This window comes from Poeciliopsis prolifica, unplaced genomic scaffold (genome assembly GCF_027474105.1).
Source record: "Poeciliopsis prolifica strain line A6 unplaced genomic scaffold, Auburn_PproV2 SCAFFOLD114, whole genome shotgun sequence".
In the NCBI taxonomy this organism is placed as follows: domain Eukaryota; kingdom Metazoa; phylum Chordata; class Actinopteri; order Cyprinodontiformes; family Poeciliidae; genus Poeciliopsis; species Poeciliopsis prolifica.
Window position 1 is genome coordinate 68,543 of NW_026562489.1, and position 17,664 is coordinate 86,206.

Sequence of the window (17,664 nt, forward strand, 5' to 3'; positions counted from 1 at the left end):
CTGAGGGACGTTTCCTACCAGTGGGTGCAGATGATCCATTCTGACCCGGTTTCGTTTGTCCTGAAGCTTAAGCCCCGCCCCCTCCAGTATCAGCAAAGCCAATCTAATGAAGCTTCTATCATTAAAGGAGTAACTTCGACGTCCTCTGATTACTAAATGGAGCAGAGCAATGATCGGTGGAGCCATTAGGGGAACGGGCTGGAACTAATTTCAATCCTGGAATGGACCCATGGAAACACACACACACACACACACGCACACACGCACGCACGCGCACACACACACACACACGCACGCACACGCACGCACGCACGCACGCACACGCACACACACACACACACACACACACACACACACACACACACACACACACAGAGGGATCAAAAAGGAGGGAGGAGTAAACAGCAACATCACGGCCATTTTCTACTCTGACACAATCTGGTGTTCTGGGGTTGGGTCCGTTTCCTCTGAATATATCAGAACATCTGGGAGCTTGGTGAGTCGTTACTGATCTGTTTCTAAACCAGAACCATACGTGGTTCTGGTTCTGGTCGTTAAACCGGACCTGCAGGTCAGCAGAACGCTGCTGCGCGGAAACAGGTCCGGTTCTGTCATCACCTGCCTTCCCAGCTCACACCAGCAGCAGCCGGTTCCACATGTAGAACCGGCCCAGGTCCAGAACAAAAAGGAACAATCAGAACCAACCCGGGTTCTCCTCCTCTGCAGAGTTACAGGAGAGGTCAAAGGTCAGCTTATTTGGTTCTGAAATTATCAAGATGTTACTGGTTGCTAGGATATGTCAACATCCCATAATAATCCATTTTATTATGAAGCTACTTGTTGCTAAGAGAACATCTCATAATAATCTAGTGCTGCTTTCCCAGTGGTCCAGTCTGGAGTCAAAATGGTTCAGCTTCCTATTTCATCACATCAGACAGACACTGGAACCAGGACTTGAGTCTCAGACCACGAGTTCCAGTCCAGCCTCTGGACCCAGCCCTCAGAACCGGTTCTGGTTCCTACCTTCAATAGGTGAGGTCTTGAGCTTGCGGCAGATGTTCTGCACGTCTCCATGACCCTCCTGGATCTTTCCGACAGCCTCGGCGCTCCGCAGCTCCATCAGGCCCTTCAGCTCCTGCATGCTGATTCCGAAGTCGCCGTCATGGCCGCCGTCATGGCCGCCCTCGGCCACCGAGTTCCCCGGAGGGTGGTCCGCTGTGTTGTTGGCCATGTCGATGCCGCTGGCGCTGCTCCTCTGTCCGGGCTGGCGGCTGACGGGTTGTGGGTGCGGTCGGTTCTGGCGGGTTGCGGTTCTGGACCGCTCGGTCTTCTCCCCTCTGGAGGCGGCTGCTGGAGATGAACGCAGAGCTTAGATCCAGGCGTGGACGAGCATGCTCCCTCTGATCACCATGGAAACCAGGAAGTAAACATGTTGCCACTCTGTAGGGAAACAGGAACAGGCTTAACCCAAACAGCAGCAGAGATCAGAACTCATTATAGACCCAGAACCATCTAATCAGATCCTCCAGAAAACCCAGAAAATCCTTTGTTGGGTTTCCAGAGTTCAGTGTGGCGCTCACAGAGCCGCCATATTGTTGGTGTTTCCATTATTTTCCACTGAATTCAGGTCGACTCAGAACAAATGATTGGAACAAAAGCCTGTTTTTAAAAATATTTGTAATAAAGAACAAACTGGACCAGAACCGAAAACCTGAACCTTTCCCTCTGCTCTCTGAGGTCAAAGGGCAAACAGATTCATCATATCTATCACCACTACAATTATCCATCCAGTCTTTGTGACTTTAAATGCATGAAAGCAATATTGAGATTTTTCTGCTGCAACAATAAAAACATATTTGAGTCATTTCTCTGCTGAATTGGCTGTTTTTGTTGCCATGGAAACAGCAACAACAGTGGACTAGTGACAGATCATCCCCATGATGGCTGCTTTCACTTCTTCTTCCTGTTGGAAAAGATTTCATTCCTACCAAAGACATTTGAACTCTTTCCACTAATAACTCGTCTCCAAGTCATTCTGAGTCGTACTAAACATGTTGAGCAGCTACAGATCTGAGCGCAGCACCGTGTATACACACACACACACACACACACACACACACACACACACACACACACACACACACACACACACACACACACACACACACACACACACACACACACACACACACACACACACACACACACCCATGTCAGTCCAAAGGTAGCATCTATGTTTGGCCCTGAGGGACACACCCAGTCATTCCTGATGGACGACAATGCAGAGAACAACGTTGCAAAATATCAGCTGAATACAAAAAGGCAGCAGAACAGAGGTCAATGAGAGACATGTCACAAGGTCATTACATCAGCAGCGAGGGGGAGGAGCCTCCTGTGCTGCTTCAGGGAAGCTTAGAGACACTGAGAGGCTGAACAGAAACAAAAAGTGTTAGGAGACAATCGCCGAACTGTGGACGTCCACTGAGAACAGGTTCATATCAGAGGAGCTGACTATCCGCTCCTGCCAATCTGGGTCCCAGGAAAGCGGCAAGGCAGCAGGGGGATTCTGGAAATCTTTAGTTTCCTCAGCAACGGAGAAACTCTGGATAGTTCTCCAGTTATTATATATTAATAATCCTCTAATATTGGAAACAGCAGCTGTATCTGAGGCATTTTACCCAGAATCAGTGAGCCTGTGCATCATTTTGCGTAGTATAGACACGTTGCAGCGTGGCGTCATGCGCTCTAAGTCCCCAAAAAACTTCTCGCCGACGATGACTACCATTGCTTTCGGCTGTCAGCATAACACACTAAATCTTAAATTTATACTAATTTCAACACTTCAACAACTACATTCAAGGTCAGTGAAAAGTTTTAGTTGAATTGAGGGAGATAGTTACGCTTAACTGATGTGCACATCAGTTACGTTGATGTGCACATCCACAGTCTTAACATGTGGATGTGCTGCAGAATGTGGTATGTTTCAGTCAAGTCAAAAAAAAGGCAACACACACAGATCGTAAGTAGAGCAGATGATTAAGTGAGCTAATCTACCACTGCTGTGATCACTCAGTAATAATCACAAAATAAACATCAGGTCAGAAAACATAAAACTGTGTAGACATGACAGCTGTGGACATGTCGGGTCAGACACTGACGTTAGCCTGGATCAGCCTCTAATGGGAACAGGATGATCGGTTGGAAATGTAAAAATACCACGTTAAGGGAAACTGTGAATGCAGCAGCAACATGACGAGGCGTTTAAGTTCAGGTTTAAAGTTGACTCAGCAGTTTGTTCAGGCTGCCGGCAAGCGAGAGAGAGCAGGACGTTCAGCAGATAACAGGAAGGCTGAATTCATTACAGGTTCGCTTTCAGACAGGTAAGAACCTGCATTCTCTTAAGTATTCACACCCTCGGTGTAACTTTAGCTAAGGTAGCTTCACGCTAAGCTGCTAACAGATGCTAAATTGTTTTCCATTGACTGCCCTGTTCCTGATGCAAATCACTTATGACCGCTCACGACTGGAGAGACAAGTGAAAATATGTCATATTCATTATGTTTTTAGAGCTGTTTCTGTTATAGATCATAAAGCTTGGTACCAGCAGATTTGTTGTTTAAACTTTGAGGTCAAAGGGCAAACACGGACGTCACATTGAGATCAGACATCTGTAAGCAGGTCACAGATTAAGAACAGAAATCATTCAGACTATATTGTTAAAGTTGCTCTGTTAGCAACAGAGAGAAGCTTCTTTCAGCCAATCAGGTGGAATATGGCAGAAAGGGGGCGGGCTTCACTGCTAACTGTTGAAAACATCCAAACTGTTGTATTTTCTGAATCTGAATGAAAAGGTTGTGTTTTCTTAGCTGGACTGACAGAAATCAGAACAGTCTGGCCCTGATCTTCCTCTTCTTCATCCCCCCTCTTCATCCTCCCACATCCTTTCCCTCCTCCCCGCTCTGAGCCTCTGCAGACACACCTGCTCTGCATAAAGGAGCAGCCTGCACCACCCTTCCCAACACGCACACAACGCAAACTCTGGTAACACCCTCCACTTGAAGAGGAACTTCTCTTTCTGCATCAGAGCCAAACACACACACCGACACTCCGACCCTCTGCGACTCCATGCAGACGTTTCCTCATGCAGAGTGGCTGCACAGCGGGATTGGCCAAGACAAATGTGCGTGTGCCTGTGTGAGAGGGAGTGTTTTGCAGCATGCCACACACACACTCCAGTTCCTGGGGCGGAGGAGGCGGCAAGAATGCAGGAGACCACACCCATATCTGCAGTCACATGACCTGAGAGGAAGGAGGAAATCCCACACTGCAGAGAGATGACGAAGAATAGCAGGGTCGCCGTGCAACACACATACACAGCTGGAGCTTTCTGCATTCAGAGCACGCTCTGAGCCAACCTGCAGCTCTTCAGTCTGATGACGCTCAGCTGCAGAGACGACTCGTCTACCTGACAGGATGCAGATGGGCCGTGTTCAGCCTGCAGTTATCCACATCAACAACCTGACTGGACTCATCTGATTTTCACTAATTATCCCGGCTGCCTGGGCATGCGGTCCTAAATGCATTACCTATCTGATATTTACAAGTGGAAGACACTTTAAATTTCCAAAATAAATAAGGAAAACAGCAGAAACAACAAATAAAATAATTCTGAAGTTTCGCTAAATAAAACTATCTTTCAAAAGTGGATGAGTTGAGACCAAAACATCAGACTGAAGATTTTTATCATCCAGTTAGAAAGAGAAAAAGAGATTATAGAACTATTTTTAATTTAATTGATTTATTGCTTATTGCAACAGGCCCAGTTAGAGGTCAAAGGTTCTCCAGGAAGTCTAACAGCTGCTGGACAGAGGGAATGAATAAATAAGGTCCGCCAGTTTGAACAGAAACCGGCTTCAAGAATCAACACGGAGCAATGAAGAGAAATCAGAGCAGAGATGAGATAAGAGGGTTTCCTCCAGGTTCCCCTTCAACCACAACCAGAACCAGCTGCAGAACCCAAACCAGAACCACCTGCAAAACCACAACCAGAACCAGCTGCAGAACCCAAACCAGAACCACCTGCAAAACCACAACCAGAACCAGCTGCAGAACCCAAACCAGAACCACCTGCAAAACCAGAACCAGAACCTGCTGCAGAACCCAAACCAGAACCACCTGCAAAACCACAACCGGAACCAGCTGCAGAACCCAAACCAGAACCACCTGCAAAACCAGAACCAGAACCAGCTGCAGAACCCAAACCAGAACCACCTGCAAAACCAGAACCAGAACCAACAAACCCAAACCAGAACCACCTGCAAAACCAGGACCAGAACCAGCTGCAGAACCCAAACCAGAACCACCTGCAAAACCAGAACCAGAACCAACAAACCCAAACCAGAACCACCTGCAAAACCAGAACCAGAACCAGCTGCAGAACCCAAACCAGAACCACCTGCAAAACCAGAACCAGAACCAACAAACCCAAACCAGAACCACCTGCAAAACCCAGGACCAGAACCAGCTGCAGAACCCAAACCAGAACCACCTGCAAAACCAGAACCAGAACCTGCTGCAGAACCCAAACCAGAACCAGCTGCAGATGCTGTGTGAACAGAGAACCTGCCGCCGCCCTTGAGCCAAGCAGTAGTTAAAGGTTGAACCTTTTGAGGACAAATACCTGACAACATCATCATCATCATCATCATCATCAGGTGTAAACATGTTTTCCTGCAGCTGGACTCAGCCAGGATGCTTAATGGATGCAAATGTCAATGCCAAGCTGACCAAAGCAGGACCAGGGAATTCTGGGTAAATACAACCAAAACAAAGCGTTAGCGTCGCACTACCAGAAAAAATATCTTGTGGTTTTCAGACAGAAATGCTCCAACATCTAAAATCTGAAGCCTCTCCATTTCTGATAACATTTTGTTGCTCTCAGTGTCTTCATAACAGGTTTTTGTGTCGTTTCTTTCAGTGGTTCTTGGTGCAGCGCCCCCACAGGCGAGGGGGAGAACAGGTTGCTCAAAGGGTTTGGTTGGTTTGACTCAGAACAGAGAAAGAGAACCACTTCAGCTGGAGATGGAACAGATGATGAATTTTTAACCGAATCTAGCCGACTATCAGAGGGAAACATCCTGAGACTGGAGCAGCTCTTCACTTCTTTACGCTGCTCTAAACATCAACTGTTTGCATAAATAACTTCAGAGAGCACGAATGAAGGGATTAATAACGGTTAACATTTACTGCCAGTTTTCTACGACATGCTGACTGCTGCTAAGTTCTGCAGCTTTAATGAGAACCACTTTGAGCGCCAGATCAGGAGAATCAGGAACCTGCAACAGCAAAAACATTTATTTAATTTATTTCTACTAATTCATCTTTGTGTAAATATTTTTTCTACAATTTTACTTCATTTCCAGATCCTCTGATCCATCACTTTCAAACAATAAAACCATCAGTTTCTCTGTTGCTATGGAGACCCATTTATGTTTGATGTCTGACCCGCTGGTTCCCAGATGGGAGAACAGGAACGAGCAACAGGAAGCAGAGGGAATAACTGGATTTAAGAACAAAAGCGCCCAGATTATTATTATTATCATTACTGAACCTTGACCTGGTTATTATTTACTACATGATTCTGGTTGATGAGTTTCAACACAGAATCAACTTTCAGATTTTCTCCAACTAAAGCGTTCCAGAAGGTTCTGGTTATGTTGGGTCCAGATCAGGGTTTAACCCGATCCCCAGGAGGTTCTGCTCTCATCTGAACCTGTTGGCTGCAGACACCGTCTGCTGACTCATCACCGCCACTCACCTGGAGGAGTTCCTGGGGGAAAACGAGTCAGCAGACCTGTCCGGATCAGAACCTCATGGTGTTTTCAGGAGGAACCTCAGAACCAAACTGAACCGTGATTAAACAGACCGGGCCCTGGAGCAGCCTTCATCTGGACCAACCCAGTTAGCACTATTTAAAGCAGTTTGTTAAGAAAAGCCCGACTGGGAACGGACCGTGACCTCTGCTGCAACCAGCAGAACCAGCAGAACCACAGAACCGGCTGGACTGAACCGACTGAATTATGCTGCATTATTTTCCCTTCGGTTTGAGGCTGAAACATGAGTCAAACATGGCACTAAGAAATCTGATTTATCGTTTACAAATTCCACTGTTTCCATTAGTTTTTCTGAACTCCATTTTAACCTTATTTAACAACACAAAAATCATGTTACAACAAGTCAAAACCAGAGATCATTTTTATGTTATTCTGTATCACAGCAGATGGTTTCTGACAAAATGTCCAGAAAAGTTTTCTCCTGTTTCATAACTGAACTTTACCCAAATAAATACATAAATTTCAGTAATTTATTTCTATGTGCCATGTCCATATGTAGAACTAAATCAGATACAATAGTTTTCAAAGTGATGTCGCTGAGGTGAGACGTGTCATAATTCTGCAGCAGAAGAAGCCAGACAGTAAATGTGGAGGTAAAAATGTCTGAAAATGATAATTATGAGTTGATGAAAGCAGTCTGAGTCAGTGAATGCATCATATCCAACCCACTGCTCCACATCCAAACAGACTGCCGTCTGCCAATGCTAATCCAGCTGATTATCAGTTACTACTAATTCCCAACAACTAAGCTAACACCGTTTGGTTGTAGCCGTCTCTGGTTACGTTACAGGGAACGAAGCACAGCCAGCTACTGTATAATTAGACGTGCAACACACACATTAGACAGGTAACACACTCTGGAGACCTGCAGTGGACCTCAGGTCTAATGTGAGCACTGGGGAGCTCCCTGTTCTGGAGGCAGCAGCAGGCCCTGTGTTTCTGTTGCTTATCACAGGAAATGTTAGAGCAGAAACCAGTTTGAGCTAAACCTACACAGCTAGCTGACCAGCAGAGGAAACAGCAGGCAGACCAGAGGAAACCCAACTTGACTGCAGACGACAATCCCACATCCCAAAGCCAGGGTTTGTCTGACCTGGTCCAGACATCAGCCCTCCACAACATCAAAACACACTTAGAGCTTGTAGAAACCAGCGGCAGAAACAAAAGTGAAGTAAACCTGCAGACAATGTTAAAACCACTTAGCAAGGCTTCGCTCACCCAGCAGGTCTTCAGGCTCAGTCAAGATTTTTTTCTCGGGATCCATTTTTTCTCTTTGTGGTCAGTCATTCTATTGATTAAAGTAGATATGCACCATTCAAATATCAATATCTGTAAAACATTCTAGATTGGGTACTGATGACAATGTGCCAGATCTATCCAGTCTAATACTATACTTTGTGCTCTGAGCACTGTCATGCTTTATTTATATTTTTTTAAATATAATCGTCTTAATTGTATTTTATTAACCATTTGAAAGAAGGTTTGATGCAGTTTGGTTTACATGTTTGACAACTTTTTGTTTCAATCTTATTTATTTACATTGGCTGTTTTACTGTTACTTGCACAAACTGAACTAATTAAAGTTGTGTTGATTTTATACTGAGATTTATATTGGTGTGTAAGTGTACTGTACTGGTGCAGAGTTACTAAATAAATTTGCAACTCAGTATATTTATCCATCCATCCATTTTCTGATCACCCTTCTCCCTAACGGGGTCAGGAGGTGCTGGTGCCTCTCCAGCTGCGTTTGGAGCGAGCGGGGTCACCTGGACAGGTCGCCCTGGAGGGTCACCTGGGCAGGTCGCCCTGGACGGGTCACCTGGGCAGGTCGCCCTGGACAGGTCGCCCTGGACGGGTCACCTGGACAGGTCGCCCTGGACAGGTCGCCAGTCTGTCGCAGGGCAACACATAGACAAACAGGACAAACAACCATGCACACTCACTCACACCTAGGGAGGATTTGGAAAGACCAATTCACCTGACAGTCATGTTTTTGGAAGCGGAGAGAACCCATGCATGCACAGGGAGAACATGCAAACTCCGTGTAGAAAGACCCCGGGCTTGGAATCAAACCCAAGACCTTCTTGCTGCAAGGCAACAGTGCTACCAACTGCACCACTGTGCAGCCAGTAGTATATTTATGTCTGTTTAAAAAAATAAACATTTTAAGACAGTTCAGGAGTATTCTCCGATACTATAACCTCAAATATCTGTAGTTAAAAAAGGAGCCGCAGTCAGATTTCTGTGAGAACGGTTTGTGACTCCAGGCTGGTGGTGAAGCGAACGCCTCCTGACCAGCAGAACCAGTAAACCCATTAACCATCAGATCCGTGACGTTTGGACATCAGCTGCCAGTGAAGCGCAGAAACGCAGGCTCAACAGAAACGTTCTGAAATCAAACTTCAGGAATGAAGAGAATTAAAATCACATTCATGGTTGCCATATCTACAGGAACAAAGCTTCGTAAACACATCAGATGTCTCTTCATTGTCATACTGAACATCTACAGACCCATTTAATAAAGCTCATTAATCTCAGTAATGAAGATTAATGAGATTAATGAGATTAAACAGCCTGGTCTCTTAATGATGATTTTCTACTAACAGCCAATCAAAACTCCTCAATTATAATGAGAATATGTTGCATTAAAACAATAAAAATATATATTTTTTGAAGCAGAAATATGGGCCTAGTAATAAAAGTATGTTTAATACCAGAATAAATGTTTACATTAAAAAAAAACTAACTGATAAAACGGGACATATATTGTAGTTTATTACTGTATGTCTTATACAGTGATAACTCTTTCAGCCACAAGGTTCAGGCTTATAAACCTCCATTCGTGTGACATTTATGATAATCTAATATTCTCCGACATTCCTGGCCAGACAGAACAGTTCTGGTTCTGGTTGAGTCCTAACCATCCATATTTAAACATATTTCAGTTATTAGATTCGCCCTTCACCTTGTTTCTGTCCCTCACCAAGTTTATTTAAAATGCATTACATGCTTCCCGATCTTGTACAAGAGCTAAATTATAATCAGAAAACTTTGTTTATCAAATAACCAAGTCTGCATAGCGACACGGTCAGGGTGTGATTTATGAATAAATATTAAGCTGCAGCTGCTGACTGCTCCTCTATATCTGGCTGCCTCGTGATCAGAAATACTTTCTGGCTTTAGTTTTTAAAATGTCATGACTGTGACATTTATTATTAAACTTCACTCAATTTTTTAAAAAATTGAGTGAAGTTTAATGATTTATTTACATTGGCTGTTTTACCCAGAAGTCCTTCAGCTTTAGCTTCTGCTGTTGTTGGGCTGAGGACCAGTGGGACAATGTGTCAGTCTTTTAAAAAAGGAAGAAACTCGCTTAGACTCAATGTGATGACAGAATGGGATGAATACAGCATAACAAGTTGTATTTTTTGGACTACTTTCTGTGAACAGTGTGAATTGCATAGTTTATATTTTATGAACAATGTTCTGTATGTCGTCATCTAAGAGCTAAAGTCTGGTTCAAAGCCTCTTTTCATATTTTCATGCTGCTGTACATGCTCACTGTTAAATAAACTATACACACATACATGCAATAAAAAAGTCTTGTACCGCAGATTGTGTTCAGGTTTTGCATGCGGTTAAAACCTGTCACCAGTTGTCTGCTGGGGTGTCTGACAATATGTCTTTTGTTATCATATTAAAGATAAATATGACAGCAGTGAAATGCAATGTACTACAAAACAAAAGTGAAAGTATTTGAATAATCATTAAAATAAGCACTCAGGTAATTTAGATGCAAACCAAGAAGGCATTCTTTTTTTCTTTCAAAAAATTAATCAGCTAATTCTGAGATTTTTCATTTAGCTCATTTCATACAATGTTAGAAATACATAAATAATTACGTTCCAGCCAAATAAGAATCGTCATTTGGTGAGGACTTGAATCATTTCCAGCAAAGGATGAATCTGCAGACAGAAAATCCTTCTAACGTCATGTGTATGAAAGTGTAGGCGGATCTGGTCATTATTTATTGATTAGCTGATTAATAACTGGATGCAAACGGTGATTAATAGGAGATTAATTTACAGAATGTGAACCAGGTGAAGCTATAGCTAAAGGACTTCTGGGTAAAACGGATTTACATACAAAAAAGATTTTTTCATCTTCAGGGAAAATATTTATATTTTTGTGTGGTTTTGACTTAATTACTGCTCAGACTGTTGTTCTTTCAGCAAACTGAAATCTGTTTATTTCAGTAATGATTACATTAGTGACTAAATGAGTTGATTGTTTCCATTCATCTCAATTAATCAGGTTGTTTAAGCCACAAAGCTTCCTCATTCTTAGGGTTTCGCTCAGCAACAGGTAGGTCAGGAAATTGGTGAAAGTGAGAAAACTTAAAGTCTGACTGAGCTGCTGGTTTTTATATTCCTGAACCATTTTCTTGTTTGAGGGGGAACAGAAGCTCAAGAGAATTCTGTGTTTGAATTTGAAACTAAATAAAGTTTTAGATCCTCCACCCAGATCCTGGTAATCCTCCTCATCAGTAGTGAAGTGACCCTCACGCCATCAGCCTCTTGCAGCTCTGAGCAGCACATTACTCAGTCTCAAATGACTGTGGTGGAGCATCTGTGACTGAGAGCAGAGCGGAAAAAAAGACTCACAGTCTGCTGTTTGTTGGGCTGAGGACCAGTGGGACAATGTGTCAGCCTGAATCCCAGGAATGTTTGGTGTCAGGGAGCGCAGAACATGTGAACGCACAAAACACAAGCTGCCATTGATATGACTGAGTGGGAGGCTGTGTGACAGGAGGAATGCGATCCACGAAGGTGACAAAGGAAACGTGTTTGTCTCTCTGACAGCCAGACAAACGGAGCTGCAGGAACCCACCGGGAGCAGAACTGAACTTACAAGTCGAGTTCAGGTCAAAATAATAAATAAATAAACAGAACTGTGTGTTCATTAGCTTAGAATGAAGACTGAATGGTTCCTGGGGAACGGCACACTGGACCCGATTCATGATCAATTTCCAACAGCAGGTCATGTTACTGAAATAATCGATTCAGATTCACATTGCAGCGTTCTGCATCTGAAACTCATGGAAGTTCTCCAACTTTACTCACACAGAACGAAAAACAAGTCATGATCTGAATTATCCAGCAGCCTTGTTCCTGATCCGCAGCAGGCTTGGAGTCAGGCGGGCCGTCAGGAAGGAATCAGCACCATCAGCTCATCATGGCGTCTACTGGTGGCCACTAAGGCTAATGCGCATTTTCAGCTTCCCTAAATCATTTTTCCAGATAAAGTCTAAAGCGATAATTTTCTTGGCAGTTCTGAAAACTTTCATTTGAATAAATTCAACATCTGTGTTGAAGTTTTAATTACGACTCTTTAGAATTAGTCAAGTAGCTAGACATTTATATCTATGCTCTTATTTTGAAGTGGGAGAAGACAGTTTATTCAACAGTTCTGCTTCCTGTCCTCAAAGTCTAATATTTTCCTCTTAGAAACTTTGATCAAATGTCTAATAACCAAATAAACAAATGCAGTTACAGAAGAAGACAAGAATAACATGAGTGACCACCAGCTGGTTCCCTATAACGTTTTCTTTTTAATACATTAAATCTAATATGAACTTCATAAGAACAAGTAAAATATTTAATTTGGTGAAAAGGCCAAAAGTAGAAAACGGGCTGAATATGTGAAAATGACTTTATTTATATAGAATCTCCCTGGTGACAAGTTAGGAAACCAGAAACTGATGAGAGGAAGGACGTCAGAGAAAAAGTAGAAACATGCAGAAAGTTCAGGAGGAAGTGATTAGAGGTGTTTGGGTTTGGATGTCTGAATTAAAAACAAGTTCAGGAGAAAAACAGCAACTCTGCAGATAGAAACCAAAACAGCTGAGATTCACAAACTGAATCATGTCCTGAAGCTTCTGAAAGCCGAAACAAGACGACACACACGCGCACGCACGCACGCACGCACGCACGCACACACACACACAGTGGGAAATGTTCCATACGCTCATACTAAGAGTGTGTAACACACCCTGTTCTGTTTTTCCTGTTCAACTCTAAGCTTCTTGAGTTTCTCTGAGCTGCTGATCTGTCCCAGTGAGACCGGACCGGACCAGAACACCAGACCGGACCAGAGGAGTTGGGACGGCTCATCTCCCTCTGTCCTCTTGTCCCAGAGCCTCTTCTACAACCGAGCGTTTGGATCAGAATCAGCGTCGGCGCTGATGGAATACTGCGTCCTGATTGGACTCAGTCACCGTGTGCAAACGCAGCCACGCCCGCCTGCAACACAAACACTGCATTCCTCTGACCCATTCACACTGAAACTGTCTGCTCTACTGGACAGGGACCTGGACCGGTACTGGTCCAGAACCAGACCTGGAGGGCCCGAAGCCGCCAGCAGCACAGTTCCTGCCAGCTGCACCTGCGGTCACCGTGACAACAAGCTGACAGGAAGGTAGAAGCAAATTTCGACAGGGTGTCTGTGCAGCGTTGGCGATCCGAACAGGAACCAGAACCAACTGTCAGCAGGGTTCCCCAGCCGACCCGACCCGACTGGCTCGTCTTGTGACTCTTCCCAGCCACAGAAAGAGCCCAGCGGCACAAACACACACAGACCCACGCTTCCCAACGAAAACGTGGCAGAATCATCACAAAGATCTGGACAGGATCGTGAACAGAACCAGAACCTCTTTAACATCCTTTTCTGTAACATCTGGACTTTATCGCAAGTTTTCTCTGTATCCGAACAACCTGGGCCACCAGCAGCAGATATTTAATAAGTCCATACTCCACACAGAAAGTACTCCCTGTCCAAAATCCAGAACTCGACCCAACACAGCCCAAACACTGGAGTCTCTCATCAGAGTGTAGGACTGGACTTAAATGGTTCTGATTGGATCAGACTGTCTGCATCTCAATTGTTCTGAATAAACCGTCAGCAGCACCATGACAGTTTATACAGAACACATGACCCAGTCACATGACTACCACCAGAACTTTCCGGACAGAACCAAAGTGGGTCGGACTGCAGCTGAGTTCCATGTAGACTACAGTAGAAAGTGACCACTGGTCCAACCAGAGGAGAACCAGGTGACGACAGCATCATAATGAGTCACTGTTCGATTTTCAGTCACACTGAAGCCCGTTGGATCAGAACCAAATCGGATCTTGAAAGAGAAGAAGCTGCCAGATGTTTGAATTAACTTCAGCCCAACATGTAGGTTTCAGCTCTTATTGTGAAGGTCTGAAGGAGGTTGTGTCTCAGTGTCAGTTATTCTGCGTGTAAAAGAACCATCAGGTCCGGTTCTGATGGTCCAGGCTGGTACGTTAAGCCGACCTTCTGAGCCCAGCACACATCTTGTTAGCAGTTAGCTTACCTAGCATTAGCATTAGCAGCTAGAGAGGTCTGGAGAGAACAGAAATACAATGTTTCTCCTCGTGGTTCAGTTCAGGCCCGAAACCAAAATCAGAACCAACTGGTTCCCAGCAGAACATCTGTCCTGCTACGACCAGTTTCACTAAAAACTAAACCATGGAAGGTAACCTGAGTTCATCCTATTTCTGTCTGAGCCATGCCTGGTTTTGCTCCAACGTGAACCTCAGTCTGAAGAACGGAACCAGGAAGTTAAATTCGACCCAAACCACAAACACCTGCTGGCTGCCCGAGGAGCAGGAAGTGAACCCGCCCAGAGGAAACCACCCAGGTTCCTGTTGGCTCCATCACCAGACCTGCATCACCAGGACCAGTAGGGGACCTCACAGCAGAACTCTGATTTAAAAATCATGAGAATGAGCATGCAGATCAGCTGTAGAGGAAACGACTGGACTCCATTCAGTCTCTAATCTCTGCTCCTCTCTCTCTTTATCAGCTGTTAACATGCTGCACAGGAATGCCCAGTAAGCTGCCTGACTAAAAATACACACAGACAGATAGAAGCTCTCAGACTCTGTCCTGGAGGAGGTAAAGTGGAAAAATTATTTCTTTTCCAGACACATAAAATCATTTTATAGCACAAATGTGTTACCTTTGATTGTTAGAAAATTCTTTGAGATAAGAAATTTGACTTCAAATGTAGCACCTTCAAGAAACTCCTGCTGTTTTTGAAACAGGAAGTCATCACAACATGGCTCCTCTATTAACCCTTTAACAACGTTTTTATCAGCGTTCCTTTGAGAAGTAGCTCTTATAATGAGCTCAGCAGTTCCATCAGGTATTTGCTAATTGTTGCTGGCTAGTCGGAAGGAGTTGAGTGAGGGAGGACTGCTTTGTGAGCCAGATGCTTGAAAACTGCAGCTCCGAGGAGGGGCTGCGCCTCGAAGGCGGGGCTGCGCCTCGAAGGTGGGGCTGCGCCTCAAACAAAGCCTTTCACACAGCTGACTGGTTGAATAAAAGCAACAGTCCAGGGATTAACATTATAACATGACGCAAAGTTCAACCACTAGACTTACATAACCAGGAAGTGAAAGGACAGTGGTCCTCTGGTCTCATGTCCTCTCGTGTCCTCTGGTCCAACAGAACCGTCAGCAGGAACCAGGTCCAATCTGGTTGGTTCTTCTGGGTTCCAACATGGCGGCAGCTCTAAGGTCAGTGATGCGAGAAGTTCCTCTTAGAGTCAGAGGAGATGCTGCACCAATCATCTTCAGTGCATGAAAGAACTGAAGATGTTTTATCTTTAATACAAGCTGAAAGCCAAAATCTGAAAACTGGTTTTAATAATAAATAACTTATCAGTGAGAGGCAGTTTAAACACAGACAGAAACATCTTCAGAAGATCCAACATTTCTTCTTCAACAAAATACAGCCAGGAACCATTTTCACAGCTTACAGTAGAAACTTTGATTTTTAAATGTAAATTGAGTGAAATATTTTCAACATTTTAAAGATTTTCCACATGATTTTTCTGTGTAAAAGAAAAATCATGTGCAGCTTGAATAAGGAGCAGCTTACCTATTCACCTGCTTCTGACCTCTGACCTCAAAATGAGCCTGAAGAGCTCAGACACACATTAACAAGCTTCATTTCAGGAAACGCGTCTCCATGCTGGAGAGGAGCTGCAGTCAGAACCAGAACCACAAACACGTCAGACCCGTTCACAGCAGCCATCAGCACCTCTCTGCACCCATAATTAACATGCCAATGGTAGCAGCTCCATGAGGTGTCAAACAGCAGTTAAAGTTAGAGCGCTGAGAGAAGGAGAGTGAGTCTGGAGCAAAGCAGAGAAATGTCTTTCCTCTGTAAAGAATGAAGATCTGAAGAAGCTGCAGCTGCTGGATTTATCTAAAAATTCACTAAATGCTCAGAAATCTCTAGACACCTAGCATGAAACCTGCTAGCCTAGCATGAAGCTCTCTAAACACAGAGCCTGAAACCTGCTAGCCTAGCATGAAGCTCTCTAAACACAGAGCCTGAAACCTGCTAGCCTAGCATGAAGCTCTCTAAACACAGAGCCTGAAACCTGCTAGCCTAGCATGAAGCTCCAGTCACTGGTTCAGTCAAGCCTTCACACTGATACTCTGGTTTTTCATTTTTTCAGATTTTAGTTTCTAAACACATTTTAAAATTTGAAATGATTTAGGCAAAAGATCCATTTAATGACCTCAGAAAAGTTTCTCAAAATGATTTTTTTTCTTTCTGCACATTTATGTTATACAAATACCAATGCATTGTACTACAAACTTATTTTATAAATGCACTTATAAACACACCGACAGCTTCACAAGCAAACATCTAAAAACAACTTTAATTTATTCAGATGGTGCAGTTAAGAGTAGAACAGCAAATGCAGAAATACACTGCAACAAACCTATCAAATGGTTCAGCAAGTGCAATTAGAAATTTTAAATATAATGTAGAAGACATAATAAATCATGATGTTGCTGAGACAACAAAGCATAGAACTAGACTCCATAGATAGTGTGTATTGTCATTGACACTTGGTCTAGAATTCTTTCAATATGTGAACTGATGTAGATATTAATATGAGCCTCAGTGTCTCGGCCTGCAGGTGATGAAAACGCTGCAGGACGCGCTGTTGCTGCAACATTGCTGTGGTGAAATCTCTGTTTGCAATGGCAGAGTGTGAAACTCCTGCAGAAGCGAAACACTCCAACATTGGCCCAGACGGCCAACCTGTGGTTCTGGGTCCGACCTCCGGTTTTGGGTGGGACGGATCCAGTTCACCCCTTTGCTTCTGAAATTATTGCAGAAGCAGCGGCAGGACCTTCTCATGATGATCAATGAGATCAATGATCAAATGCTACAGATTTACTGGTCGATAATCAATAATGATTCCATTACACAAGCCAGTGTCCAGCAGAGACAGCATTTGCAGGCAGCGTCTTACCCAGAGAATGACTGAACTAACTGATGAGTTTCTGCCATCCGCCTCATGAAAACTTTTAGCCGATGATGATAATAATTTCTGCTCAGTGTGAGCTGCTGCAGGCCGGCTTGCTGCAGGCCGGCTTGCTGCAGGCCGGCTTGCTGCAGGCCGGCTTGCTGCCTGCGCCCGCAGCCTGCCAATGTTTGTTAGTCTCTAATAAAACCCAAACGAGGAAACAAATGTGATTATGGCTGAATTGAATCTTTAAGCGACTGATTTAGAAGCAAAGTTACTGGGAAACGATGAAAGCTGAAGCTGATTAGATCAACGACTTGATCTAATGAGACGGCACGACTAACCTCCACATGCACACACACACATATACACACACACACACTACCACCCACTGAACACCTGCCAACACAC

General features: G+C 44.1%; 1 protein-coding gene across 1 annotated transcript in view; it reads right to left on the minus strand.

Moving 5' to 3' along the window:
• The window catches only part of LOC129354620 (plasma membrane calcium-transporting ATPase 2-like), a 61,890-nt gene that overhangs the window by 35,214 nt on the left and 9,012 nt on the right, over window positions 1–17,664 (minus strand). Inside the window, 1 exon segment of the mRNA XM_055024064.1 lies at window positions 1,024–1,440. Coding sequence (XP_054880039.1) covers window positions 1,024–1,231 — 208 coding nt within the window. The 5' untranslated portion in view covers window positions 1,232–1,440.